Source organism: Candida dubliniensis, chromosome 1 (genome assembly GCF_000026945.1).
Source record: "Candida dubliniensis CD36 chromosome 1, complete sequence".
In the NCBI taxonomy this organism is placed as follows: domain Eukaryota; kingdom Fungi; phylum Ascomycota; class Pichiomycetes; order Serinales; family Debaryomycetaceae; genus Candida; species Candida dubliniensis.
In genome coordinates, this window is record NC_012860.1 from 368,690 (window position 1) to 394,945 (window position 26,256).

A 26,256-nucleotide genomic window follows, 5' to 3' on the forward strand; every position below is an offset into this window, starting at 1 on the left:
TTCGCTATTAATAATTGTTAATAAAGGTTAAACATTCATAATCAGTGTAAGTTACACCATTAGGAAGTCAACCGTGGCAAAAAGCAATCGAGGACGACGCCCCCCTCATATTTGCAAATTACCACTTAAAAACTATCACAATCACTAGAAAACCAAATTGGAATAATCTTTCAAACAATGGACGATAAAATTTACCACAATATGGTCAACGCCGTAGCCGAAGGAATACGTCTCGTAATCCTAAGGAATTTGCTGGTAAGAAAAAGGATCCGGTAGACGTATTGGTCTTCATCAATGAAGTTGAGAAGTATGGAGCCCTTAGAGGTTACAAAGATAAGGAGTTGGTTAAGTATGCTTCCAGGTATTTGACAGGGCAGGCGCTGTTATGGTATAGCAGTTGTGAATCGTTGTTTTTACAGAAAGGGTGGCGCTATTTTGTGAAGTCGTTCAAACATACCCATTTTGAACCCGAATTACCAGAAGAATATTTTGTGGAAGTTAGAACATGGTAGTCAAACAGGACCCGCTGCTGATTACATGGATGAGCTTGTTCAAGGTATTAGAATGGTAGATCTGGTATGGCAGAATGAAGATATTCTCAAACATTTCTACTTTTCCGGTCTCAAGCCCCAATATCAAGTCTGCTCTCATGAATATGTATCACAAGCATTCACTATCTCAGTAATCATTGGCAACAATTTATGAACATACACATATGGTTGAATTGTCCAGTATAACTTTGTAATTCCAACATGTCCTTGAATATGAAAAGTACGAATTATTTCTTGAGCAACATCACAACCAACGGATGATGATCTAAAATAAAACTTGTTGTATTTAAAAGTATAAAAATATATAAAAGTTTAAAGGAAAATAGGACCCTTTAAATAGACCGAAAATTAGAGTGACGAGAGAGGTCACACCACTCTGAATACTAACTAATTAATTAATTAATAGCAAGAAGTCGGGAACGAGCTTCTTGGCAAACCACCGAAAATAGAAATAGATAAATAATATAAACGACGAATCGTCAAGTCGATAAACGAACAATATTAATAAAGTAACAACAACCGAATCGGAATATTCAGGAAGGGTTGAATATACAACAACATCAACAAATCTGGGCGTGTGGCGTAGTTGGTAGCGCGTTCCCTTAGCATGGGAAAGGTCATGAGTTCGACTCTTATCTCGTCCATAATTGTTTTTTTTTTAATTATTTTTACAAACCAAGAGTAAAACCAAATCAGTTTTAATTGAAGCTTGCTTGCCTTTTTCCTTTTTTATTTTTTATTTTTCATTTCCAAAAAAAACAATAGCTGATAGTATGACGGTGACAATTGACTGGCTGTATTTCTTACCAACATTGTAAATATTCTTGATAAAATGAAATAATTGCTAATCTCCGAAAGCCTTGATTTATAATCACATCAACCATGGATAATAATACCCGTTTGTGTTATTTTGGGTTATATATATCTTAATCATATTTAATACCCATTGCGTAATAATAATGATTAGTCATTAGGTAAAACAATCGATAAAAAGTATGAACAAGAAAGAATCTTGATATCGACACAAAAACCTAATTTTATCCATTCGTCCTGATTTACCATTAATATGGTGTTTAGCTCACAAAAAGAAAGATAAATCATTAGGTTTCTATTGTTGACATATGCTGTCAATTGTTATCGTAATCATTAATAATTGCCATGGATATCTAGAGGTTTCTATTTGGATGCACCTAAAGAAAAAAAAAAAAAAACTCCGATCGAATTACTAAAACTGGAATTTAGTGGCTGTTACTATAAAACTCCGTGGAAAAGAAGCATATTATTTGAAATGGATGGAAGAAAGGATAATTGCCTACTATCTCTCTTTGTTTTTTGGTTACAACATTGTTAAGATAAACTTATCAGTCAAGGCAAACTTTCAAGTAGTTCAAAAAAGTTTACTATACAATAGATGAAAAAAAAAAAAAAATAAGAAGTCAGAAATCCTATAAACTTGTAAGAGTCAGGATATTAGGATTGGAAATAATGATATTCCTATAGTCAACGATAAAAAGACGAAAGGTAAGCACTAAATAAAACCACACACATGTCCTGCTTACAGTTGTATGTAATTGATGGCAAACTCATTCACTTTTATATAGTTAGATTATACGTTGAATAATATATACTAGTTAAATGTAATGATCAATTTGTGACTTCTAGAAATTGTGAATTACTTGATACAACTAATGAGAGAACAATCAAACTGCTAATTGTCCACATACCAAAAAGAAAAACCACCGCCCCCCCCCCCTTGCCTCCTTATAAAAGAGAAATGAGAGATTTAAACTTTCATCAAAAAAAAGAAAAAAAAAAAAAATCTTGATATAATTTTTCCCTTTAATTTTTCAAAAAAGGTAATTCGTTGTCATACATCATCATACATGGTGGTTGTGGTAGTGGTAGTGGTAGTGGTTGTGGTGGTTGGATATTTTAATGCTCAATTGTAATTAGAAATTAGCAGATATCGTACTTAATTAAAAGACTTGAAGAAATAAATTAAAGTTGACCATTTTTTTTTTTTCAATCATAGATATTAGATCCATTTGTTTCCTCTCTTATTGTTCTATTGTTTGGCGATAGCTCGTGGTGGTTGTGGTGGTGGTGGCAGTGGAGGTGGGGCATTAAGACTATTCAAGTGTCTCACTCTGAATAGCCTGCATATGCCCCACTCCCCACAATTCAGAAAATAAGACACAAAAAAAATAAACAAAACAAAATATAGATTATGATGAATAAAACCAAGCAAAGCAACCACTCCGATTGGTCAAATATTCATATTTATCTATCAATTCTTTGTTCAAAAAATTTTTTTTTTCTTAGTCTCTGTTTTAAATCTTACGAGAACGGAGTTTTCTTCTTTTCGGATTGTTAAAAGTCAACACATTCTTTTTTTTACACAAGATTACAACAAAATTATCCACGGAAACACCAGAGATTTTAAAGAACTAGCCCATAATGAAACATAATACACATATTTCTTAGTACATTCGATCCCTGTAATTCCAATACTACAAAAGTAAGTTGTTGTAAATTGGGACTGAAAATTGCTATAGAACGTTGAATGATACGAAAAAAAAAAAAAAAAAGGAGGCAACGAAATAATATTTCTTAATTCCTGTCCTTACCTGTGCGTTACTTCTATTCAATATACTGGATGATAAAAAAAATATCCGGTTTAAAAAAAGCGTCCTTTTTTCCAATTGATCTTTTATTATAACTCTCCCTTTAATTGTTTTGTTATAAAATGACTTGCCAAAAAAATAAAAAAAAAAAAAAACAATACGAAATTGTGGATATTGATCATCATCATAATAATTGCTACTATCTCTTATATATATTTGCCCCAGACTTTTTTTTTTTTTCTTACTTTTGTTTTAGTGGTGGTGCTTTTGTGTACACAAAAATGGTTCAAAACTCCGAACTTATTCTTGTCCTCCTCCGTATTGAATTTTGGCGCACTACCCGTGCATATTCAATTTTAATCATTCATCCGTTCACCCACTCTGATATTCCTCTCTCTATATAAAACATATCTATTGAACATGCCATATCAGAGAACATATTGAGTGACCTATACATATGTAATACATTATTCTAAACAATAGAAACAGAGAAAACAAGTAAAAATAATGTGTACTATTCAAATAAAATCGGTCTTTGCTTTTTTCCCAAATTTTTAATTTTTAATTTTTAACCCACAAAATAATAATTAGTGTAAATTTTTTTTTTTTTATCCCTCTCACCTCATTCTTGCTTTTGTGCACTCCTTCTTTTTTTTTTTCTTATTATGAACGACAGAGATATGATTTGATTCTTCTTCTAAAATAACAAACTAATTACATCAAACATATCAAACAACAACGACAACAACAACGACAACAACAAGTATCATATATAAATTCCTTTAAATCTCCCACTTTTTTTTTTTTTTTTGTCTAAAAACTTCTTCCTTCCAGATTTTACTTTCTTCCCACTGATTGTTTTTTTTTTTTTTTTATTTGATTTTCCTTTCTTTTCTATTCTATTCTAGTTTTTCATTTTCATTTATTATTTGCTTAATTGATTTAAGTACTGGTTTAATTATTAGTTTTGAAACAAATTCCTTATTTATTATTACTGTCACGCATACATAAACCTTTCCAAAAATGTCAACTTATAGATTTCAAGAAACATTGGAAAAACTTCCTATTCCTGATTTAGTTCAAACTTGTAATTCATATCTCGAGGCATTAAAACCATTACAAACTGAACAAGAACATGAAAATACAAAAATTGCTGTTGATAAATTTCTTAATGGTGGTAATTCCAAAACCAACAATGGTGAAACTACTGGAAGTGGTATTGGTCATTATTTAGATCGAGAATTACGTCAATATGCTAAAACTAGACCTAGTTATATTGAACAATTTTGGTATGATTCATATTTAAATTATGATTCCCCCGTTGTATTAAATTTAAATCCTTTTTTCCTTTTAGAAGATGATCCATTCACTAATGAATCAAGTAGTATTAATCCTCAAGTTAAACGAGCCACCAATTTAACTTTATCATCGTTAAAATTCATTCAAGCATTGAAAAATGAAACTTTGACTGTTGATACTTTGAAAAATGGAAAACCATTATGTATGTATCAATATACTAAATTATTTGGTGCTTCAAGAATCCCCACTCAAGAAGGATGTATGATGCAATCTGATCCATTATCTAATCATATTGTTGTTATGTCAAAATCTCAATTTTATTGGTTTGATGTATTGGATTCTCATAATAATTTGATATTAAATGAAGCAGAATTGAATATTAATTTCAATTCAATCATTCGTGACTCCTTAACTACTCCATCAGATGAAATTGCTAAATCATCATTTGGAGTATTGACTACTGAAAATAGACGTGTTTGGGCTAATGTTAGAAACAATTTAATTGGTAATAATACCATTAACCATGAAGTGTTGTCAATTATTGATTCAGCATTATTTATATTATGTTTTGATGATATTGTTATTGATGATTTATCTGAATTATCGAAAAACATGCTTTGTGGGTTATCTATATTAGATAATGGTATTCAAGTTGGTACTTGTACTAATCGTTGGTATGATAAATTACAAATCATTGTTACTAAAAATGCTAAAGCAGGAATTAATTTTGAACATACTGGGGTTGATGGTCATACCGTTTTAAGATTTGTTAGTGATATCTATACCGATTCAATTTTGTCATTTGCTAATTCCATTAATAATAATGCTCCATCTTTATGGAAATCCACCACCAAAAATGATGCCGCTGATTATGAATTGGAAGAAGATTTAATTACTATCCCGCGTAAATTAGAATGGGATTTAACACCCGATTTATCATTGGTTTTAAGATTTGGTGAAACTAGATTATCAGATTTAATTAATCAAAATGAATTTCGTCATTTAGAATTTAAAAATTATGGTTCTTCACAAATTAAGAAAATGAAATTCTCACCAGATGCCTTTGTTCAAATGGCATTCCAAGCTACTTATTATGCTCTTTATGGTAAAGTTGAATGTACTTATGAACCAGCCATGACCAAACAATATTATCATGGCCGTACTGAAGCCATTCGTACTGTTTCTCAAGAATCAAATTTATTTGTTCGAAAATTCTTCGATTCAACGGTATCAATGAAGGAAAAATTACAATATTTATCTGATGCTTGTAAGAAACATTCTCAAAAGACGAGAATGAGTTCCATGGGACAAGGTGTTGATCGTTATTTATATGCCATGTTTTGTATTTGGAAAAGATATTTACAAGATTATGAAGAAGAGCAACAACAACAACAACAACAACAACAACAACAACAGTATATCCAAGAAGGTAGCGGTGATGGTGAACAACAATTGGAAGCAGTTGGATTATCTCGAGATGATACTATAGTTGTTCAAATGGATGGTGAACATGATCATGATGACGATTCAACAACTGTTGTTGGAACCAATGGTAGTAAAAATCTCCATGCATCTGGATCTCATGGTAATAATGATATTTACGACAGTTATGATTTATTGAAAATAGTACCAGAAATATTTGCTGATTCAGGTTGGGATAAATTAAATAACACAATTATTTCCACATCTAATTGTGGTAATCCATCATTGAGATTGTTTGGATTTGGTCCAGTTTCTGCTAATGGATTTGGTATTGGTTATATTCTTAAAGATGATTCAATTTCAATTTGTGCTAGTTCAAAACATCGTCAAACTCAAAGATTTTTGGTTACTTTGAATTCTTATTTATTAGAAATTCAAAGTATTTGGAAACAAGTTGAAACCATGAATAAATTACTGGATGAATTGGCATTGAAAATTGATATCAATAAAAAACAAAAAGAAGCGGCAGAAGAAGAAGAAGCCAGACCAAAACATAACATTAATGCATTATTGGGAGGTTATGGATATTTTGATATGGGTGAAGAAGATATTAAAAGTAGAGGACAATCTCCTGAACCACCATTTTTAAATCGAGCAAATTCAAGTTTCAGTGTTCGTGAAATTGGTAAGAAATTACGATTAAGTGAATATTAAAATGAAAGATAGGTTTTTATGATGATGATGATTATGTATTTTTGTTAAACTTATTTATTTTGTTTTTTAGTTGTTTGAATAATATATTTATTTATTTAGTTACTATGTTTTTGTGTGGATGGTTGCTCTAAAGTTTTGAAGTGAAAACAAATAATCACATTCTAAAAGGGCAACCATCTTGACGGTGCATAGTCAGGTAATAAGATCACAGAAGCCTGACTAATTGCTAGCTGTACCGTTATAAGATTAAAGTTGCATACAGGAGAAGATATTACTCATGCTCCTTACATATAATCCAGGTTTTTAATATGAGATCTTGTCTTGGAATTAGGGTATCCGAGGGTTGATTTCGGCTCGCAAAAGTAGTAGAAGAGCCCCACAGTTTTTACTTCTTAAATTAGCTAGTATTAAACAATATAGGAGAGGTTAAACATAACAAGATAACTGATTGTAGCATAACATAAGTAGCTATTCTAAAATCGTAATTAGAACTGACAAATTTATTACATATTGTCTTGAGCGCCACAGTTGATGATAATCTAAGATATGCATACTGGTAATGCACAATATAAATTTGGTGATAATTAACTTGAATTGCGAAAACAAGTAAAATCAAACAGTTAATTGACTTACTGGAATAAAGATATTAATATAAGTTTATAATAGTTGTTATTGATTAACAGAAGGAGTTGTACTAGAACATTAGACGATAGAACAATCAATCATTTAGGGACGGCACGGAAAATAAACCTTCTCTCCTGATGACATAACCATAATCTGGCACAAACTCACACACTAAATACTTTTTCTATTATTTTTTATCTTTCGATCTTGCAGATTGATATACAATGAATGAAAAAAAAAGAAACCCTCATACATACATACATACATAAATAAACTATCTTAACCGAAAACAGTCAGAAAAAAAACTTCACTTCAAACTTCACTTTTATCCTTCTCGTTACTTCATTTCCTACCTTTGGTCTTTCATTTATCTTGTTCTTAAAAAAGACAAGTTGCCATTTTAATCATATCCACTTGAAGAAACAAGAACATACAAGCCACCATGAATAAAAAAATGGCAAATATTTCTTTCCGAGAGCAAATGCAAGGTTTCCCACTTTGGCAAATGTTTGTCATTAGTTGTATTCGATTTTCCGAACCAATAGCATTCACATCATTATTCCCCTATGTTTATTTTATGATTCGAGATTTTAATATAGCTCCTCATTCAACTGATATCGCCAAATATTCTGGTTATTTATCAGCATCATTTGCATTTTGTCAATTTTTCTGTTGTGTACAATGGGGTAAAGCATCCGATAAATATGGTCGCAAAAGAATTTTATTAATGGGGTTATTAGGGACTGCAATATCAATGATTATATTTGGGTTTTCACCTAATTTCTGGGTTGCAATGTTTGCTAGATCTCTTATGGGGTGTCTAAATGGGAATATAGCAGTATTGAGAACTGCTATTGGAGAAATCGCTACTCATAAAAACCATCAATCAATTGCATTTAGCACATTACCCTTGCTTTGGAATTTTGGTGCCGTTATTGGTCCTATTATCGGTGGTTCCAAATATTTTACCCGCCCTAAACAAAGAAATGATATTGATAATTATCAACTGGGCGAATTGCTGAACTTGGGGAGAATTTTTATGTTTATGGCTCAAGATCCTCAACTGCCAAGTAGTGGCGACAACAACAGTTTATACAATAGATTTATGAACAAATATCCTTATGCATTATCTAATATTGTCATTGCTGGGATCTTAATGTTTAGTTTTGTAATGGGGTTTTTATTTCTTGAAGAAACTCACTCTCGTACAAAGAACAAAAGAGACATAGGTTTAGAAATTGGTGATTTTATTCTAAACAAACTTGGTTATGATACCCCAATTAGATCTTGGCAAAGGACTAAACATTCTAGAATTGAACCAATTGTTGAACAATCACAATCAACCCAAGATAGTTCTGATACCATTTCTTCATTATCAAGTGATGACGACAATTCCAACCCAGAAATTGAAAGATTAATTGTTGCTCCACAACCATTATACAATTCAGTTGATGACAACAACGAAGACGTCCACGAAAGTGATCAAACATCAAATGATGAAGAAGACAACAAATATATTGGACCAATGCCTAGACGATATTCTGATGCCTTAGTGAGACGTTATTCTTCAGCACAATTGGGACCAGTTTTATCTCATACAATATCAAACACTTCAGTTATTTCAACTAATGTGGAACAGAAATTCACACGTGATATTTTCACTCCATCAGTGGTACTGGCCATGACTGTTAATTTCTTTTTATCATTCCATACAGTTGTTTATTCTGAATTCTTACCCGTGATGCTTGCTGGAGAATTAAAGCCAGAAAAACTGAAATTGCCATTTAAATTAGTTGGAGGATTTGGATACGATAGTGATACTATTGGTAATCTTTTATCATTTACTGGGTTAATCGGTACGTTATCAGTAATGTTTGTTTTCCCATTTCTTGATCGTCATTATCGACCAATTACTAGTTTAAGAGCTTCACAAATAATTTTCCCCATTCTATACCCAATTTTACCATATTTAGTGTTTACCCATCATGTATATAATAGTGCCAACCCACCATGGCTAACAAAGACATTACTTTACGTATTGTGTTGTATCTTGACCGGTTCAAATGCCGTTGGATTCCCCAATATCATTGTATTAATTCATCGTTCATCACCAGAACAACATCGTGCATTCATAAACGGAACATCATTGAGTTTGAATTCATTAGCTCGGTTTTTAGGACCCATGCTTTGGGGGTATGTCATGACCATTAGTGAAGTTTTAGAAATCGGGGAATTATCATGGATACTATTGGGTGGCTTATCTTTAATTTGCTGTACTTATGCATTTATGATGAAAGATACTGATGAAGATGAGGAAGATCCAATTGCTGAAGATAATGTATAGGAGAAAGTATAATCACCAGAAGTTGATCTGGTTATTTTAATATATATGTGTATATTATTAGTTGACGACTGCTATTAACCACAAAAAAAGACTAATTTAATTCGATCTCTGAAGTAAAATTTCAAAAAACAGTTCAATTACAGAAGATCATACACAGAGAAAGAGACAGAAACTGCAATTACAATTGAGTAACTTTCTTACACAATGGAATTAATGGAAACTTTTTGGAGTATAAAGTGTCAACTGTACGTTTTTGTTTGTGTACAACAATTAATTGCTTATAATTTTTTTCTACTACACGCTGATTTCTGTATAATGAAAGCAGCACGAAATCGTTGTAGTTGTTAACTTCACAAAATGTCTTATTCAAGCTCTGCTTCTATCTAACTCACATTCTAACTAAGGATACTTTATAGCTTCATTTATACCACCGAATACACCTCAACTTTATCATCACCTGATGCACCATGAAAAATTTCCCATCAACCTAATTACTCAGCGCTGTAGTTCTTTGCCTTGTTAACATAAAATAGTACATACACCAACAAAATATACAGAATTATGAAAGAATTATTCAGAGTTTCTTCACCGGTACCAACAATAACTACACACATTAGCTATTTTCATGAAACATTATATTTTGAAAACAGTCCATACACTTTAGAAATCCTCCGCAATACTGAATTACAAAGCAGAGAAGACACTAACAATCACACCATAAGAATAAGCGAAGTTTCATATTAGTATCTTCCAAATTTGAATTTACAATCACCCCCCCCCATGGTAATTGCAAGTCGAGATGTTAATCTTTTTTATGAAGTGGCAAAACTTCCTTCTGAAGTTGTCGCTATAATTATTAGTTATTTACCGACATGTATATTGCCAGAATTATTATACTTCTAACCAATTAAAGAGATTGTTGCTTCAACAATATTTTCAGATGTACATGTAACAGAACTTTTTTCAAGACATAAATGTAGTGATGAGCCAGGTGTTGGCTACTCTAGATGTCAGTGAAATATGTTCAGAATCACTTATAAGAATTTGAGGAAGGGCATTGATGAATGGAATATATACCCAAAGGACATTAAAACGGAAAGCTTGATTATATTTACAACTATTCTTGCTACATTCAGTAAACTTTTAACCGAGGCCCTGAAAATCTGTGGCTTCTTTTGGGGGTCTAAGAATATGCCTCAAGTATTTATGCTAGAATTTTTAACAAACTGCAATGTTAAATTTGATTTTGTAAATTTGTCAAATTTCCGGAATCCAGGCACATTACCTCCCATTGCTCCAGGTATTAAACTACATGATATCGTATTGGATAATTATGTAATTCCTGGTGTGAAAGAATTGGTATTGTATATGAATCACACCAATTTGGAACGAGATGGCTTTTCCTTTTCGTCTGTTTTGGAGGACTTGCAAATTCATGTAAAAACCAAGATTCATGTGACTTTGCCTGCAAATTTACGGAAGCTCTGTATCATATCTCAGGATCAGGTAATCTTCAGATCTGAAGAAATGGGTGATTTGGTACAATTACACCTTAAGTTGCCACTTATTGAATCTTTTGAAAAAACTGAAATAATGGCACCAAATTTGAAATTGTTGACCTTGCAAGATTGTGAAAAGTTGTTTAATTTTGATAAGTTAAAACAGTTCCAGCGTTTAAAGCACTTAATATTGAAGAATTGTGTCTATCCGGTTGGTTTGTTTGAAGAAGGTTCTCTTCTAGAGCTAGAGAAATTTGAATATGAAGGAGAATGTTTTCTGGCTGCAGAAGAGATCTGTAGTTTATCGCTGGTTTTTCCTTCAAATTTGAAGCTGTTGACGATCATTAATAATGGGAATATGGATATTTGCATTGACACCTCACTTCTTCTAGTCACATTGACGCGTTTAGAACTTGCTGGATAATCCTATAACGATGCTGATGGGTATATTCATTTGGGTGAGTATTTGCAATATATTCAACTTTGCACATCAAAGCTTAAATTTGATAGTAACTTCAGAATCCCACCTACGGCTGATGATGTCAGATTAGAAACGAATTTTTTATTCTTCGAAAGTCTGGATTTTATGTATCATTTACCAACGAGTCTTACCCGTTTACGCTTGGTTGCCGACGAACATGGGCAGATGAGTACACTTACCCAAGTGGTTAAATGGCCATTGATGTTAGGTGCTATTACTTTCCAAAATTTCAATATTGATTATTCCACATTAGAATTATTAAACTTGAAAGAATCTAGACTTGAAGAAATTAGCATTTCTGGAGGTGATAATGAAACATTGGATGTTGACCTATGTCCTGTTAGTGTTAAAAATATATCTTTAACGAACATGAGAATCCGTGAATTGCCTGCTTCCTTTGAAAAATTGGAAAACTTGCGAGAATTGTGTCTAGCAAAGAATCAATTGAGAAAAGTGAATTCTGTGAAGCTACCTATATCATCATTGGTAACTTTAATTCTATGTCAATGTGATCTTCGTTTGGTATCACCATTTTTGGTTTCAATGAGTGAGGAAAAGAACAGAAACGCAAAGCTAAGACTAGACGCTACAGAAAATTCAGGTATAAGTGTTATTGATGTAGGAAGAGCAATGACATCAATGAAAGGGCTCCTCTTAGATGTCGACAATATTGATGAATCCTTAGTGGACATTTCTGAGTATTCTAATCGTTTAAGTTGTACATCTCGGATGTCTGATTCTGATTCTGAAAAATCCGGGACAGAAGGGGTGGTCACCGACTATGATACAGACGATCTTTATAATGGAAGAGTATTTATTTTTCTTAATGAAGATAGTGATGATGAGGATGATGTTGAGGATGTTGATGATACTGATCACTAAAGACGAGGAAGACGTTAATGATAGTGGAGGAAACCGGGACAATTTTTGGAAATATTGGTATACTATGTAATACTTGATTCATTATACTGCCAATGCATTATTTATTCAACTTTAGGTGATAATTTACATTGACTAATCATGATTTCTTAATTATTTAGGTTACTTTTACTCTGATATAGCTTTTTAAAGAGAAATCATGCAAAGTAAAGTGCACAATAGTTCTCTTATCATTGGCAAAAGAATTCGCACCATATAGACTGTTTTGTTCAAACCATTTTCGCACCAATTTTGGTTGAAAGATTCTCTTCCCCTTCGTGGTATGAATAATTTTTAGATTAGCATTCTGTTTTAGCACTAGCAAGAATTTAATTTAGCAAGTTTGCCTATGAATACAATATACTTAGAATACTTTATTAACTTACCAAAAACAACTTAACTTCTATTCTTCCAATTCATTATACATAACATTATTTAAACACATTGAGGATGTCGATTTTTACAACGTTAGGAATGTTTATAGTTGATGAGAATCGATACGTCGACAGTAACAGCAATCCCCTACCACCGCCACCTTCTTCATCATCCTCGTCTTTACAACAAACAAACATTATTGGTGGGGCTGGAACATATGCTATAATGGGAGCAAGAATAATATGTGATGGTCGTCAAGATTTAGTCGATCAAATATCAGGAATCATTGATATGGGTTCTGATTTCCCCTTTGAAATTAAACAAGAATTGAATACTTGGAAAACTAGAGGTGTAATATATCGAGAGAATCCTCGTCGATTGACTACTCGTGGTGTCAATATTTATCAATACACAGATAGTAATACTAAAAGTTCTAAAGGATCAATTGATAATGAACTAGAGCAAGATGCAATTAGATATTTCGAATATGTTACACCAAAACTAAGAATTGAAATCAATGATATCTTGAAATATCCAAATTTGAAACAAAGTTCAAATTTTCATTTAATTTGTTCAATCAAACGATGTAAATTATTGATTGATTCAATTAATCAATTTAACCCAACAGCCAAGTTTATTTATGAACCACTACCTGATGATTGTATTTTTGAAAATTTGGAATTTTTACAAAATGAAATATTACCGAAAATTCATGTTTTCACACCTAATTTGAATGAAGCAAAATTATTACTAGGATTAACTGATAATAAAGACGAAACAAGTAACAATGATGACAATGAAGATTTACAAGAAATATCTCAACAATTTACAAACCATTTACAGTTATCGAATTCAGGTACAGCATTACGATGTGGAGCTCAAGGTTGTTATATAAATACTAAATCCGGAGACAAATTTCAATTACCAGCATATCACCAGGATCAAAATAAGGTGGTCGATGTTACTGGTGGTGGAAATTCATTTTGTGGAGGGTTTATGATGGCGTATCATTTAAGTGATGGTGATTGGTTAACCAGCGGAGTTGCAGGAATCATTAGTAGTGGATGTATAATTGAAAAATTGGGTATGCCAACAGTTACTGATAATAGTAAATTTAATAACAAATCATTAAAAGATAGACTAGATACATATTTGAATGAGAATCCAACATTAAAAGTTAATTTTAAATGGATTTAATTAGAAATATACAGATATATTCCATATATCTACACCTACATTCAGTCAAAAATAAACTCTAATAACTTTTTATTTAGTAATCGTATTCTCATTACTTGTAGTACCACTATGAAGAAATTCCTCACTTAATCTACTCTTGGAAGGAGCAACACTTGGAGGAACATTATCTTCATGGTACAAGCTTCTCATAAATTCTTTTTCATCAGTCCATCTTCGAAGTTTTTTGCCATATATATAAAGTGGAATAGCAAAAAGACTCACAAATATTTGAATCCCACCATAAGTAACATAAGCTGCACGATATCCTTCACGATCAGCATATTTATTATTAAATAATGAAAAGCAAAACCCTAATAAATTTTTCAAAAAATTAAATGATACCAAAGATTCAGCAGCGAAAACTTTGTAAGAATCAACGGCAAAAGTGATGGCTGTAGTTGAAGCCATAGAACTACCAAAAGACATAGCGCCAAAGAAAATCACAGGTGCTATCCATGGATTGTGTACTTGCGATGACCATCCATATCCCATAAGTCCAATAGCAATGAAAAAAGTCGATGGAATAATCATAACTAATCTGAATTCAGGTTCATAAACTCCCTTGTTCTTAGAAACAAGGTATCGAACAATTCGATCAGATAATAAACCACAAGTCAAAGAGCCCAAAATCCCTCCAATAAATGGTGAAATATAAAACAACCCTACTGTCTGCTGGTTATAACCATAAGGTGGATGTCTGAAAATTTCTCCAATGGTTTCAGAAATGACAATCAACCATACCACTGCCAACGCATATGTTAAGGACCCAAATAATACTGATGGATAGCAATACAATACAAATGGTCTTAATGCTACCATCCACCAACTATCTTTAGTGAATCGACCCTGATAAAGTCTGATTTCTTTCCAATAAGAGTTCTTCGTGTGAGGAGTTGCTTGTTGATGTTGATGTTGATGTGATACATCATTAGGATCTGTAATACCCACTGGAGTTTGACCAACTTCTTGTTGTTTTTCAGCAGACTCATTAATAGATGACGATAAACTTTGAACGTCTGTAATATTCATTTGTGAAGGACGATGTAATGCAAAAGCATTTGGTCTTTGGGATGGTGGATGATAGGTCGCAACACTTTGAGCCATTTTAGTTTCCTCTAATGATCTTTTGGAAGGGGTTGGGCTTCTATCCCAAAACGTATCTGGCACAAATAAAAACGTGGCAATCAAATTAAATCCTAAAAACATGGCCAAAATCCAAAATAACCAATGTCTATCCAAACTTTGAAATACCAATCCTGATAATAATGGAATGATGTTTTTCCCACCCAACATTAACATTGTGTAAAGCCCCACTCTATAAGCTCTTTCATGAGCAAAATAAATTTCAGCAATGGTAGAACTTGGTAAGCATTCGGTTGGTGATGCTCCAAACCCAGTGATTACTCTTGCACCCATGAGGTTACCAAAATCTTTGGCAGCACCACCCCAAATGGCACCCATCATAAATATAAAAATACCTCCAATATAAACTAATCTCTTACCAAACAATACCGCAGTGGGACTAGCTATAACTGACCCACATCCCAACGACAACATGAAGCCACCAACTAAATAAGAAATTGTCGTTAACGGTCTATCAAATTCAGTGACTAAAGTATTCATACCTGCTGCCAAAAGGGGTGACATCCCACCACCAATAAAACTTTGGAATCCAATAATCAATAAGCAGATGTCACGTTTCCAGACGGGCCAATTTAATGGATCATTGGGAGAATCATGGGGTTGCGGGCTCAATATAATACCAGTGGCTGATTTTTTCATCGATTCGTTATCTTCGTCATGATCTTCTGGGTCATCCATCATAATAATGGTACCAGTAACTTCTTTAGCAGAAGGTTGTTGTATCCCTAAACGGGACTTTGGATGGGTATGTGTTGTTGTAGTAGACATGAATAGTTGGAATTAAATAAATCAAAAACTAAAACCAAAAAAAGAAAGGAAATCTATAATAGCTGTTGGTCCAGCTTTCTAAATGAAGTAAAAGCAAAGAGGAGGGGTGGACAGGTAGGTATATTTATATACAATTATTCGATATTAATCAAAAGAAAGGCTGATGTTGTTGGTGCTGTGTCGAGTAAGTTTATAATTTAATGTGAGGCACTGAGACACGAGTACACAATAAGGAATTTTTAGCTGAAACAGTTGAAAACGGAGAATACACACAGTAAAAAAAAAAAGGAACCAAAGAAAAAAACCAATCTTGAAATCTGACGAGATGAGGCTGAGGAGGAAAACCAGGGGGGTTAACTTGGTGTATATATATATCTAATATCCTATGAATTGTTTTAATCAATACCACAAAAGATAAGTGAAGTAGTTGATTTGTTATTGATCATTCAATGAAACTATAACAGACTAAATCAATAACAAATCTAAAGTTTCTCATGATGTAAACACAGATCAACCATTGTTTCGTAATAGTTTAGGAATTCTAATTTTCTTTTTTTTAGTTGTTGTTTTGGTTTTGTTTGTTTTGCTATTTTTGTGCATTCTAAGAATAGTGAAATACGTGATGGTTAAGATACAGTAGTAGTAGTAAATGACAACAATAATGATTCTTATACTTTCCCAGATTGAAAAATCTTTTTAGTTTCTCATTGTGTCCATGACATTCAATGATTTGGCAAAAGAGCAAAAGTTCTTAACATTCTTGGCATTAATACAATTTCTTTTTTTTTTTTTCTTTTCGAATTGGAATGGTTGGTAGTAACCTTCAATTTTGTTCAATGTTTTGACCTGCTGGCGCCATTTTTCTGGTGTCAGTCTAAGTTGTAGAAGTGGGGTTGGTAGTAATGCGTCGTCGTCACTTGCTCCCATATCAGATTAATCTATTGATACGAGACAAAACTTTTTTTTCCTCTTTATCGCTGGCCTTCTTTTGTTTTGTGTTAACAACAATTGGACGACCACACAATGAGTTCAGCTCAAAATATATTGTCAATAGATGCATGGATATGTCCCATTCCACACTTGCCACACATTGCAGTATTTCATTTATTCATGTAACTTAGTGAAAGTTCTTACCAATTTTGTCAACCATTTTGTCACAAATTTGCAAAAGTTGTTTACACAATTTAGAAATACACAAATGTTAACTTATAATTCAACTGCTTAAACTTTGTACGCCAAATATTGATGTAAATTCAGTTTTATCAGGATTAAGTTTCGTAAACAAGAAGTCATGTTATTTGGAAGTTAGAGAGAAAGTGAACGTGGCTGTAGTGGATTCTATTGTTCGGAGAATAAACAGAAACCTTAAACTGTAAACATTGCATCAGCGATTGTCCATTCTTATTTAGCTTTCCTTCTGGAAGAAGGTTCAAATGTTCTATCGCGGACTTGGTTGACTTGACGTTCTTTATATTCCATCTCGCTAAGACAGTTTGATCTTTATTGTCAAACTTAAATATTGATTTTTGCTTCTAGATCAAGACTATAGTATCTATAATTATTAGTAAAGGAAATGTAATTTCAAAAGTTATATTTGGATTATTACTATAAAATAATGTGGTTTTGGTTTTTTAAAAGAGAGCTGATTGCCACTTTTTTTCAAATAATTTGGTTGCAATTATATCAATAAAAATTTAAACCACCACAACTTACGACTCAAACAACCCTAATGCAACGTTATTTACCTAGCAATTAAATAAGGATAAACTGGTAACTCAATTAATAAACTCATACGATGCAAATTTTCAATCCATATTTGAGCCAATTTACTTGTTCTACTCAAATATGAATAAGCTGAACAGAAACAATCCAATTTCTAAACAAACAACAATACATTAGTATGACTAGTAACTACTTACAGCTTCTTATCTAATTATGAACTACTATTTGTTAATTACACACTTTCTAACACCATTTTTATCGAACGATCTGATCAACACAATGAATAATAGAATATTATACGCGTATCAATTTGGGAATGGTAGCGCACGCGTCTCATTTTATTTTTTTTTTTTACTGAATGGGGTGGTTAGAAGGAAAAAATAAGGCGAGCGGAATAGCCCCAAATGGAAGTCAATTTAAATTAATATTTGGGCCACAACAAAAGAAAAATTTTCTGTTTTACTTAGAAAACTGTCTCACTCTCACACTCACTATAATACCAAAATCTTTTTCTTTTATCAACATTTCCAAAATTTATTAAGGTTTTATTTTTTTTTTTTTTTTGGACAAATTCAATCTCAGATTCATCGATTGTTTATATCCCCAACACTTTATTACGTTATATATCATTTTGATACTTCATTGATCATTACAATTACTACATAATGTCTGAACCTCCCCAAGTATTTCGAGCTACTTACTCAAATGTATGTTTTATACCAATGTTTCTTAACTTCATTTTTTGACTTTTTCTATCTGTGTCGAAAAAAAAAACATCTCCATATCCAGAATTCCCATTGTTGATACAGATGACGCGTCATACACCAAAGTTTTGAACCAGTACTAACATATTACAATATAGACCGAAGTGTACGAATGCATAATGAACGATTACTCAATCATGAGAAGATGTAAAGACGATTGGGTCAATGCTACACAGATTTTGAAATGTTGTAATTTTCCAAAAGCAAAACGAACCAAAATTTTAGAAAAAGGTGTACAACAAGGATTACACGAAAAAGTCCAAGGTGGATTTGGACGTTTTCAAGGTACATGGATTCCACTAGAAGATGCCCGTAGATTGGCAGAATCATATGGAGTCACTCAAGAACTAGCTCCAGTATTGTTTTTAGATTTCAGCGATCCCAATTTGATTATTCCTAGAAAAGAAAAGCCAGCTAGCAAAGAACCAGCTGCTGCTAAAAGAAAATATATGAAAAAGGCCAAACAACCAGGTGACCCTCCACGAAGATATAAAACAGGGAAAAAGGCAGCTTTGCAGGCGGCAGAAGAAGCGGCAGCGGCGGCAGCGGCAGCGGCAGCAGCAGCAGCAGGCGTTACTGGACCCGGGAATACGCTCCCAATAACGACATCTGCGTCAGGAATCGTTTCGCAATTGCCAGCCACAAACCCACCAGGTGTTGCAATTCAAGGTAATCCTCAAATACAGACAGGTCAAATACACAATGTAATATCATCTCAGGACACTTTTAATTCCATATCAAGACAGAATTCTTACATCCAGCCAGCGGCCCAACAATTGCCTCACATGTATAATATGTCTCAGTCGACTCCGGTATCATCTCAGCAAGTGATTGAGAATGGAAATACGTTAATGGGAACGTCCAATGGTGGTTTTGGCCAACCTGAATTTCAACCAGTGGGTAATAACAATATGCCAGCTTATCCAAACGATATTCAGAACTTTCAGATGTTCCAAAGAATGCAACAACAACAGCAACAACAACAAATGCCAACTCAGCAAAGGTTTTTCCAAAACGGATCTGCGCCTAACCCCATTCCTCAACAAATTTTACACCAAGGAAAAGTGCTGTCTTCGCAATCATCAAATGATAGCAATTGGTCATTTAGCAACACGCAAAAAGATAGCGACACCTCAATAAACTCAACTTCAGAGGAACCACGAAAGATGCAATTACAAGAGCCTAGTCCACAAGCCGATAATGGCTATGCAGCCCAATTATTACGCTTTTTCAGTGAAGACAATGTTGACATACCTTATTTTGTCATTTATCCACCGGCAGATTTCAATATTAATGATCCGATAGATGATGAAGGCCACACACCATTGCATTGGGCTGCATCCATTGGTAACTTTGAAATGATCCATTTGTTATTGTCAAAAGGGGCCAATCCTCTTGTAGTGAATAATTTTGGTTTAAACCCATTGTCTAAACTAATATCATTTAATAACTGTTTTGAATTAAAAAATTTCCCTACAGTTTTGGATGATTTGGAATTATGTTTGATAAACACCGATATCAATGGAAGGACGCCTTTACATTATTTGTGCCAATTTGCAAAGTCTAAAACCAAGAATGATAGCTTGGTTTATTATTTGAAAGTTATATTGAACAAGTTAACCATTTTGTCCAATCAAAGTCAAGTGAGACAAATCAATTTGATGAAGAATGTATTAGACCATCAAGATGTACATGGTGACACTTGTTTGCATATTGCTGTGAGATCTGGAAATATCAATATTGTGAAAATATTGTTGCAGTACGGGGCTATGGATGATTTGGAAAATATAAATCGTGAAACAGCTAGACAACTTATTACCCAATGCAATCTTATACCAAATTACACACAAGTGGATGCGGCACAAATGGCATATCAAAACCAAATGCAATTAGGAATGGGTAACTATCTGAATTACAATGTGAACAACAATGCTATGAATAATAACGATAGTAACAATAATATCCCAGTTGTTCCCGGCTTAGCCACGCCTATACAATCAACTTTCACTAAAGTAGAAACTCCTGATACACAGAGGACAACTGTTCAAGAAGACGATATGGACGATGACAATGAAAGCGTTGTGGCAAGAGTTGATAAGAAACATTTAGAAGCTTTAACAGACAACAAAGAGAACATCTTTACCGAGAAACATTTTGACAACATTTCTACTCCAATAAATAAAAAGCAGAATCATATTAACTTACATCACCCGTTAGCAGTTATTTCAGAAGTTGAAACAGCAACAACTAGCAATTCTGTATCAGAAACCCCTGTGCCATTACAAGACGGAAAAAACCAAAGAAAGCAACAACAACAACAACAAGAGACACCACTTCCACTTCCGCTTTCACTACCATTGCCACTACCAAAACAACGACAAGAAGAAGGAGAAGTATCCTCAGATGGGTCTACACCTCATTTCTATCACCCTCATCCACCTAAGTTAAACGATGAAGGGAAGATAGAAGATAGTGAAGATAACGTTGAACCTAAATTGCCAATGTCAGATTTATCTTCGATGATATCTGGTATGATTAATTCTTTGTCTCATACATATTCCGACGATTCAGCAAAATTGGATTTAGAAATCTCCAAGTTGAAGGAGTCTATTAACTTAAAGCAACAAGAAAACCAAGAATCATTAACTAGAGTTCAAAAACTTCTAATTAATTCTGGAATACAAGAACCGCAGATTGAATCTATTGAACAAGGTCAAGGGTTGATTATTGAAACAATTGAAGTTTGTGAGAGAACAATAAAAGAAAAGGAACAGGAGTTATTAAAGGTTTTGCAACATAATCAATCTATTGAGTTAGCCAAACTAGTTGAGCAACAAGAATCAAAATATTTGGAAGAAGACAAAAAGAATCATTTTGAAAATAGTCATAATAGAGATGACGATTTAATAGATCAAAGCCGAATTGATGATGCCATTGAATTGAGTCGATTACAACTTGAACGTAATCGATTGGTCAATGAAATAGTGATCCACACAAAGTCTTTTGGAATCGATGATAAGATGTATAAATATAGAAAATTGCTCAGTTTGAGTTGCGGTGTTAAGGTTGAAGAAATTGACAGTTTAATAGATGGAATTGCTGAATCATTGACAGAAGGTATGACGTGATTATGATTCATTGGATGAAAATATCAACAACAATAAAAGAGAGGACAAATTCACTTTATTAGATGACTTGATGTAGCTAATATGGACAAACAATAATTATAATGTGTTTAGAATAATTGTAATAATATGTTTAAATTTATCGTATTTACAAAGCATAACTGATCCTTCTAAATATTTCTCAAATGAGCTGAGGAGTCTCTTATGTCTATACCTTTGGCCAGCTCTAGGCCAACAGGCTATTGATTCTATTTATTGATCAACCTCACTCACTCTTAGGAAGATGTGAAACTATAGTGCATTCATTCAAAACTCAACCAAAGGAAAAAAAAAAAAAAAAAACACCAAAAAAGAAAACACACATACAAACAAAAACCGATATAAATAAAAGTAATTTTACAACATCTTATTTTGAAAAACCACACAAGACCATCAGACATCAAACATAATGGTAAAAACTTCTCTGTATAAGAAACAAAAACTATCCTCAAGGAGTCGTAATATAAACCAAGAAGAACCTTTATTTCCTCCCACCAAATATGAAAAATCCAAGGCAACTTTGAAACATTTCCCATCATCAATCGTCAATGGGATCACTGCAGAAGGAGGGTTATATTCATTAACATTTAAGTCAATAAACTGCGCTTCATTTGTTGAAAATAATGAATTAATGAAAAGTGTGTTTAAAGTACCAAAGTTGGAATTATCAAAATTAACTGACAATGATGATGTCGCTAAGTTGAAAAATTGGAAACAAACTTTAGAAAACGATATTAATGAATTAAAAAAATCCAATTCAACCGTTGCTTATAAGGATATTGTTAGTGATTTACAAAATGAATTACAAATTGATTTAGAAAATAATGGAAACGGCTTAACCCAATTTGGTGAAAAACTCATTGATCGTTTTGCAGTGAATCTAATTACTAATAATGGTAGTTACAAAATTGTTCCAGATGTGATATTACCAGGTCTACAGGTTGACAAGTTTGAAGATGTGACTAACCCGGACTTATCAATGTATGAAAAGAAAACAGTGCCAGACACTCCAAACGAAGAAAAGGAAGAAACAGGAAATAAACAAGACACAGAAGTCAAAAAAGATGCAGAAACTGAACAAAAAGATTAGAATGAAGTGGAGCAAACATCTCAAGCTACAAGCACATAAATCTCTTTAATTAGAAATAAGCGTTATTTTGTCATTGATTGTAATATATATACACCCAGTTAAAGAAATAGCAACAAACCAATGGCTAATTCTCGATCCCACCAAGTACGGCACTTTTGATAATCAAATAATCATCGACTCCAAATTTGGACCCTTCTCTGCCAAAACCAGACTCACCAACACCACCGAACGGCAAGGCTGCTTCAGATATAGCCCCCGTATTCACACCCAACATCCCAACATTGAGTGCTTCAGCGATATTAAAAACTTTGGCCACATCGTTGGCATAAAAATAACCAGCAAGTCCAACGGTAGTATCATTAGCCATATTGATAACTTCATCGTCTGTCTTAAACTTAATCAATGGTGCTACTGGACCAAATGTTTCTTCTTGTGTGATCAACATTTCCGTAGTAACATCACCCAATACTGTCAAATCATGGAAATTTTCCCCCAAATCAGGACGTTTTGACCCTCCCAACAAAATGGTTGCCCCTTTATCGACTGCATCTTCAATGTGTTGTCTCACTTTTTTCATTGATCTATCATGAATAACCGGTCCATGAGTTACACCCGAAGCTAATGGATTCCCCAACACAGTTTCATTTTTCAATTTATCAACAAATTTCTCTGCAAACTCATCATAGATTTTCTCATGGACAAAAATCCTATTAGCACAAACACATGTTTGACCACTAGATCTGAATTTTGATGTAATTGCACCATTAACAGCTTTGTCAACATCAACATCATCAAATGCAATAAAAGGAGCATTACCACCTAATTCAAATGAAAGTTTTTTTAAAGTCGACGCAGATTGATTCATCAATATCTTACCTACTGGTGTTGACCCGGTAAATGATACTTTTTTGACCAAAGGATGTTCAGTTAGGTATTTACCCAGACCAGAAGCATCAGAAGATGGCAAAACATTGATAACTCCTGGTGGGAACCCTGCCTCTTCTGCTAAAAACGCCAAGGCAGTAGCTGACAATGGTGTTTCTGAAGCTGGTTTGATAACGGCGGTACAACCAGTAGCAATTGCTGCTCCTAATTTACGTGTAATCATTGCCAATGGGAAATTCCATGGAGTCAAAATCCCACAAACCCCAATTGGTTACTTAAATGTCAAGATTCTATTAGCCCCATTAGCAGAGGGGATAATATCACCATATATCCGAGGAGCTTCTTCAGAAAACCATTGGAAGAATGATGCTGCATAATTGACTTCACCCAAGGCATCAGCATAAGGTTTCCCGTTTTCTAAAACCACCAATTTCGCCAAATCATCTTTGTTGGAAATCATCAAATTGTATAATTTCAAAAGTAGTTCAGACCGATACCGGCCCGTTGTATTTCTGAATTTTTTGAACGCAATATCTGCTGATTCAATGGCAGAGTTAAAATCTTCTTCGGACATAGATTGCATAGTTGCCAATTCACTTTCAGGATTTGGATATAATGCTGGATTGGTCACGCTAAAGGTTTCTCCGGACGAACTGGGAACCCATTTCCCATTGATATAACCTTCAGTCTTCACAAGATTAGGGTTCGAAAGTGTTCCTAATACTTTTTTTGAAGACTCAATAGTTGAATATAATCTCTTTGTAATCATTGTTGACTCAATATGAAATTGCAATTGTTCCCAAAAACCCGAATTATGGATAACAAGAGTGGATTGAATTTTATGAAAGTTCAAGATTGCTTTGTTTTCTGGGGGGAGAAGCGATTTAGTGTACTGGCGAAAATCAAAGGAGAATCTGTGCAGAATAAGCGGATAATTACTACTTTAAGGTTGCGAAAAAGAGTGAAGCAAGAATATATGCACATGTGTATTTCTATACCCTATAATTTTTTTTTGTTTTGACTATGACTCTTTACAGAGGTTCAACTGTACCTTCTTTTGCAATATCCTGATTCCCTGAAGCTAATCTTTTGATTCTTTTATCAATCAATTTCTTCGGATTTAATGCAAAAAAACACTTTTTATCAATTTCCTTGCTTGCTTCACGATCAGCAACTTGCGACTGCTTGGCAAGTTTTACGCACTTTCTCATTAGTGTAACCAACGTTTCATATTGCTGTCTATTGGTTGATTTAGTCTTTTCTTTCACAACATTTTTTGACTGTTCTTCGGATGTAATTGCAGACTTATCTTCACCATTTTGCTTTTCAATTTCCGGCTCATTTTCCTGTTCCTTTATCGGATCCAATTTGTCCTCATTGCTAAGATATTTTCGTTTCAAGTATTTATCAGTAATCCTTTTGTCAGTATCATACATTGCCGCAAGCGCAATCTGCGGGGGCGTAAACAAAAACGCCACATCACTCACCATAAAATACTTGTTGAGCCATTCCTTTGCTTGATTGTACATGTTCCCCAAAGTATCCACTGATACATCATACATTACTTGTTCCGGGTGCAACAATACAGCCTGAAAATCTAGGAAAAACCCGTACAATGCTCGTATTGGATGATGCACCAACAATGTAAACTTCAAACTTTGTAACACAATAAACTCTAAGTCTAGAATATGAGATGTATTTGTCCCCTTTAGTGCCTTAACATATGATTCTATGGAGATGAAATAATTTTCTGACTTTGCAGCTAGGAATATACACGTATATAGTACATTTTTAGGATGAAACTCCATCACTGAGTTGACTAGGTAAAATTTCTTGAAAAATGAAGCTGCCGTTAAGCGAACTTGAGTTGGCATTTTGAAAAAATTGCATGTCGTAGTGATGTTTTGTATGTAAAAATCAAGATAGGTAGACTCTTCTTCTAGGGTTAATAGACTAACCATATTTTCGTTCAATTCATCCGGATATTGTTCAAAAACGTCTGGGTGTTCTTTCTTTGCATTCTCAAAGGCAAACTTAAATCTTTCTTTTGATATTTTGACTCCCTTTTCATTTGCCTCTCGTTTGGCATCTTGTAATGTCTCTTGGGTAAATGACCATAACTCGTATTGAGTCGAATTTCGATACAAATCATCATTTGATAGTCTTTGTTTCTTAATTGGTACTGGAGTCGCTTCCGTTTCCAATTCATTCTTTACTTCACTCATTATTAAATATATTCTATGAACACGTTGAGGAGGTTGTACAAAAAGAATACGTTTCTTTTTAGTCGATGATTATTTGTTCATAAAGAACAGTTTTTTTTAGAGAGGAAGTTCATTTTTTTTTTTCCAGTTATATTAGATGCGCAATTTGACAACAATGGTTTCTAACCACAATTCACATATAATGTATCAATAACATAGGATTGATTGCTTCAGATATATACATCTATATATGTTATATATATATATCAAATAAACAAAGACTTATAAAAAAAAAAAGCGAAAACGAAATGCCAATAAAAACCAATAAAAAAAAGCTTGCCCAGGTAATAGTACCTAGCAAACAAACAAACAATACCGTATAACAAAAATATTAGTAAATAGAAGAACTAATATACCTAGCCCTTCAAC

General features: G+C 33.3%; 7 protein-coding genes, 1 non-coding gene and 2 pseudogenes across 8 annotated transcripts, besides 5 other annotated features; 7 read left to right on the forward strand and 3 right to left on the reverse strand. All coding sequences in view use genetic code 12, as the record gives it.

Annotated features, from left to right (window-relative positions):
* Nucleotides 1–92: part of a mobile genetic element (partial) that runs on past the window's edge.
* Nucleotides 93–804: 712 nt separating this feature from the next.
* Nucleotides 805–1,108: a mobile genetic element (truncated).
* A 14-nt stretch (nucleotides 1,109–1,122) lies between these two features.
* Nucleotides 1,123–1,195, forward strand: tRNA-Ala (AGC). Its single transcript has one exon. It is a non-coding gene; the product is annotated as a tRNA-Ala (tRNA).
* A 3,003-nt stretch (nucleotides 1,196–4,198) lies between these two features.
* Nucleotides 4,199–6,610, forward strand: CD36_01580 (mitochondrial carnitine O-acetyltransferase, putative; the record flags this gene model as incomplete). Its single annotated transcript, XM_002416790.1, has 1 exon — nucleotides 4,199–6,610. One exon carries the CDS (start codon nucleotides 4,199–4,201, stop codon nucleotides 6,608–6,610), a length of 2,412 nt encoding a protein of 803 aa, XP_002416835.1.
* Nucleotides 6,611–7,676: 1,066 nt separating this feature from the next.
* Nucleotides 7,677–9,578, forward strand: CD36_01590 ((defense-inducible) major facilitator superfamily member, putative; the record flags this gene model as incomplete). Its single annotated transcript, XM_002416791.1, has 1 exon — nucleotides 7,677–9,578. The coding sequence occupies one exon, from the start codon at nucleotides 7,677–7,679 to the stop codon at nucleotides 9,576–9,578; it is 1,902 nt and encodes a 633-aa protein (XP_002416836.1).
* Nucleotides 9,579–9,915: 337 nt separating this feature from the next.
* Nucleotides 9,916–10,125: a mobile genetic element (truncated).
* A 233-nt stretch (nucleotides 10,126–10,358) lies between these two features.
* On the forward strand, nucleotides 10,359–12,440 carry CD36_01600 (annotated as a pseudogene).
* Nucleotides 10,359–12,440: a sequence feature (Similar to C. albicans LPF31;~Similar to Candida dubliniensis IFA8;~in-frame stop codons).
* A 486-nt stretch (nucleotides 12,441–12,926) lies between these two features.
* CD36_01610 (protein involved in the structural stability of L-A double-stranded RNA-containing particles, putative) lies at nucleotides 12,927–14,048 on the forward strand (the record flags this gene model as incomplete). Its single annotated transcript, XM_002416792.1, has 1 exon — nucleotides 12,927–14,048. The coding sequence occupies one exon, from the start codon at nucleotides 12,927–12,929 to the stop codon at nucleotides 14,046–14,048; it is 1,122 nt and encodes a 373-aa protein (XP_002416837.1).
* A 69-nt stretch (nucleotides 14,049–14,117) lies between these two features.
* Nucleotides 14,118–15,998, reverse strand: CD36_01620 (ion transporter, putative; the record flags this gene model as incomplete). Its single annotated transcript, XM_002416793.1, has 1 exon — nucleotides 14,118–15,998. The coding sequence occupies one exon, from the start codon at nucleotides 15,996–15,998 to the stop codon at nucleotides 14,118–14,120; it is 1,881 nt and encodes a 626-aa protein (XP_002416838.1).
* A 2,387-nt stretch (nucleotides 15,999–18,385) lies between these two features.
* Nucleotides 18,386–21,612, forward strand: CD36_01630 (transcriptional SBF complex/cell-cycle-box DNA binding subunit, putative; the record flags this gene model as incomplete). The annotated part of the gene is made up of 2 exons (XM_002416794.1): nucleotides 18,386–18,427; nucleotides 18,583–21,612. 2 exons carry the CDS (start codon nucleotides 18,386–18,388, stop codon nucleotides 21,610–21,612), a joined length of 3,072 nt encoding a protein of 1,023 aa, XP_002416839.1.
* Nucleotides 21,613–22,057: 445 nt separating this feature from the next.
* CD36_01640 (conserved hypothetical protein) lies at nucleotides 22,058–22,738 on the forward strand (the record flags this gene model as incomplete). Its single annotated transcript, XM_002416795.1, has 1 exon — nucleotides 22,058–22,738. One exon carries the CDS (start codon nucleotides 22,058–22,060, stop codon nucleotides 22,736–22,738), a length of 681 nt encoding a protein of 226 aa, XP_002416840.1.
* Nucleotides 22,739–22,862: 124 nt separating this feature from the next.
* Nucleotides 22,863–24,392, reverse strand: CD36_01650 (annotated as a pseudogene).
* Nucleotides 22,863–24,392: a sequence feature (succinate-semialdehyde dehydrogenase [NADP+], point mutated pseudogene, putative;~Similar to S. cerevisiae UGA2;~in-frame stop codon).
* A 262-nt stretch (nucleotides 24,393–24,654) lies between these two features.
* On the reverse strand, nucleotides 24,655–25,848 carry CD36_01660 (cyclin, putative; the record flags this gene model as incomplete). Its single annotated transcript, XM_002416796.1, has 1 exon — nucleotides 24,655–25,848. One exon carries the CDS (start codon nucleotides 25,846–25,848, stop codon nucleotides 24,655–24,657), a length of 1,194 nt encoding a protein of 397 aa, XP_002416841.1.
* Nucleotides 25,849–26,256: the final 408 nt, after the last annotated feature.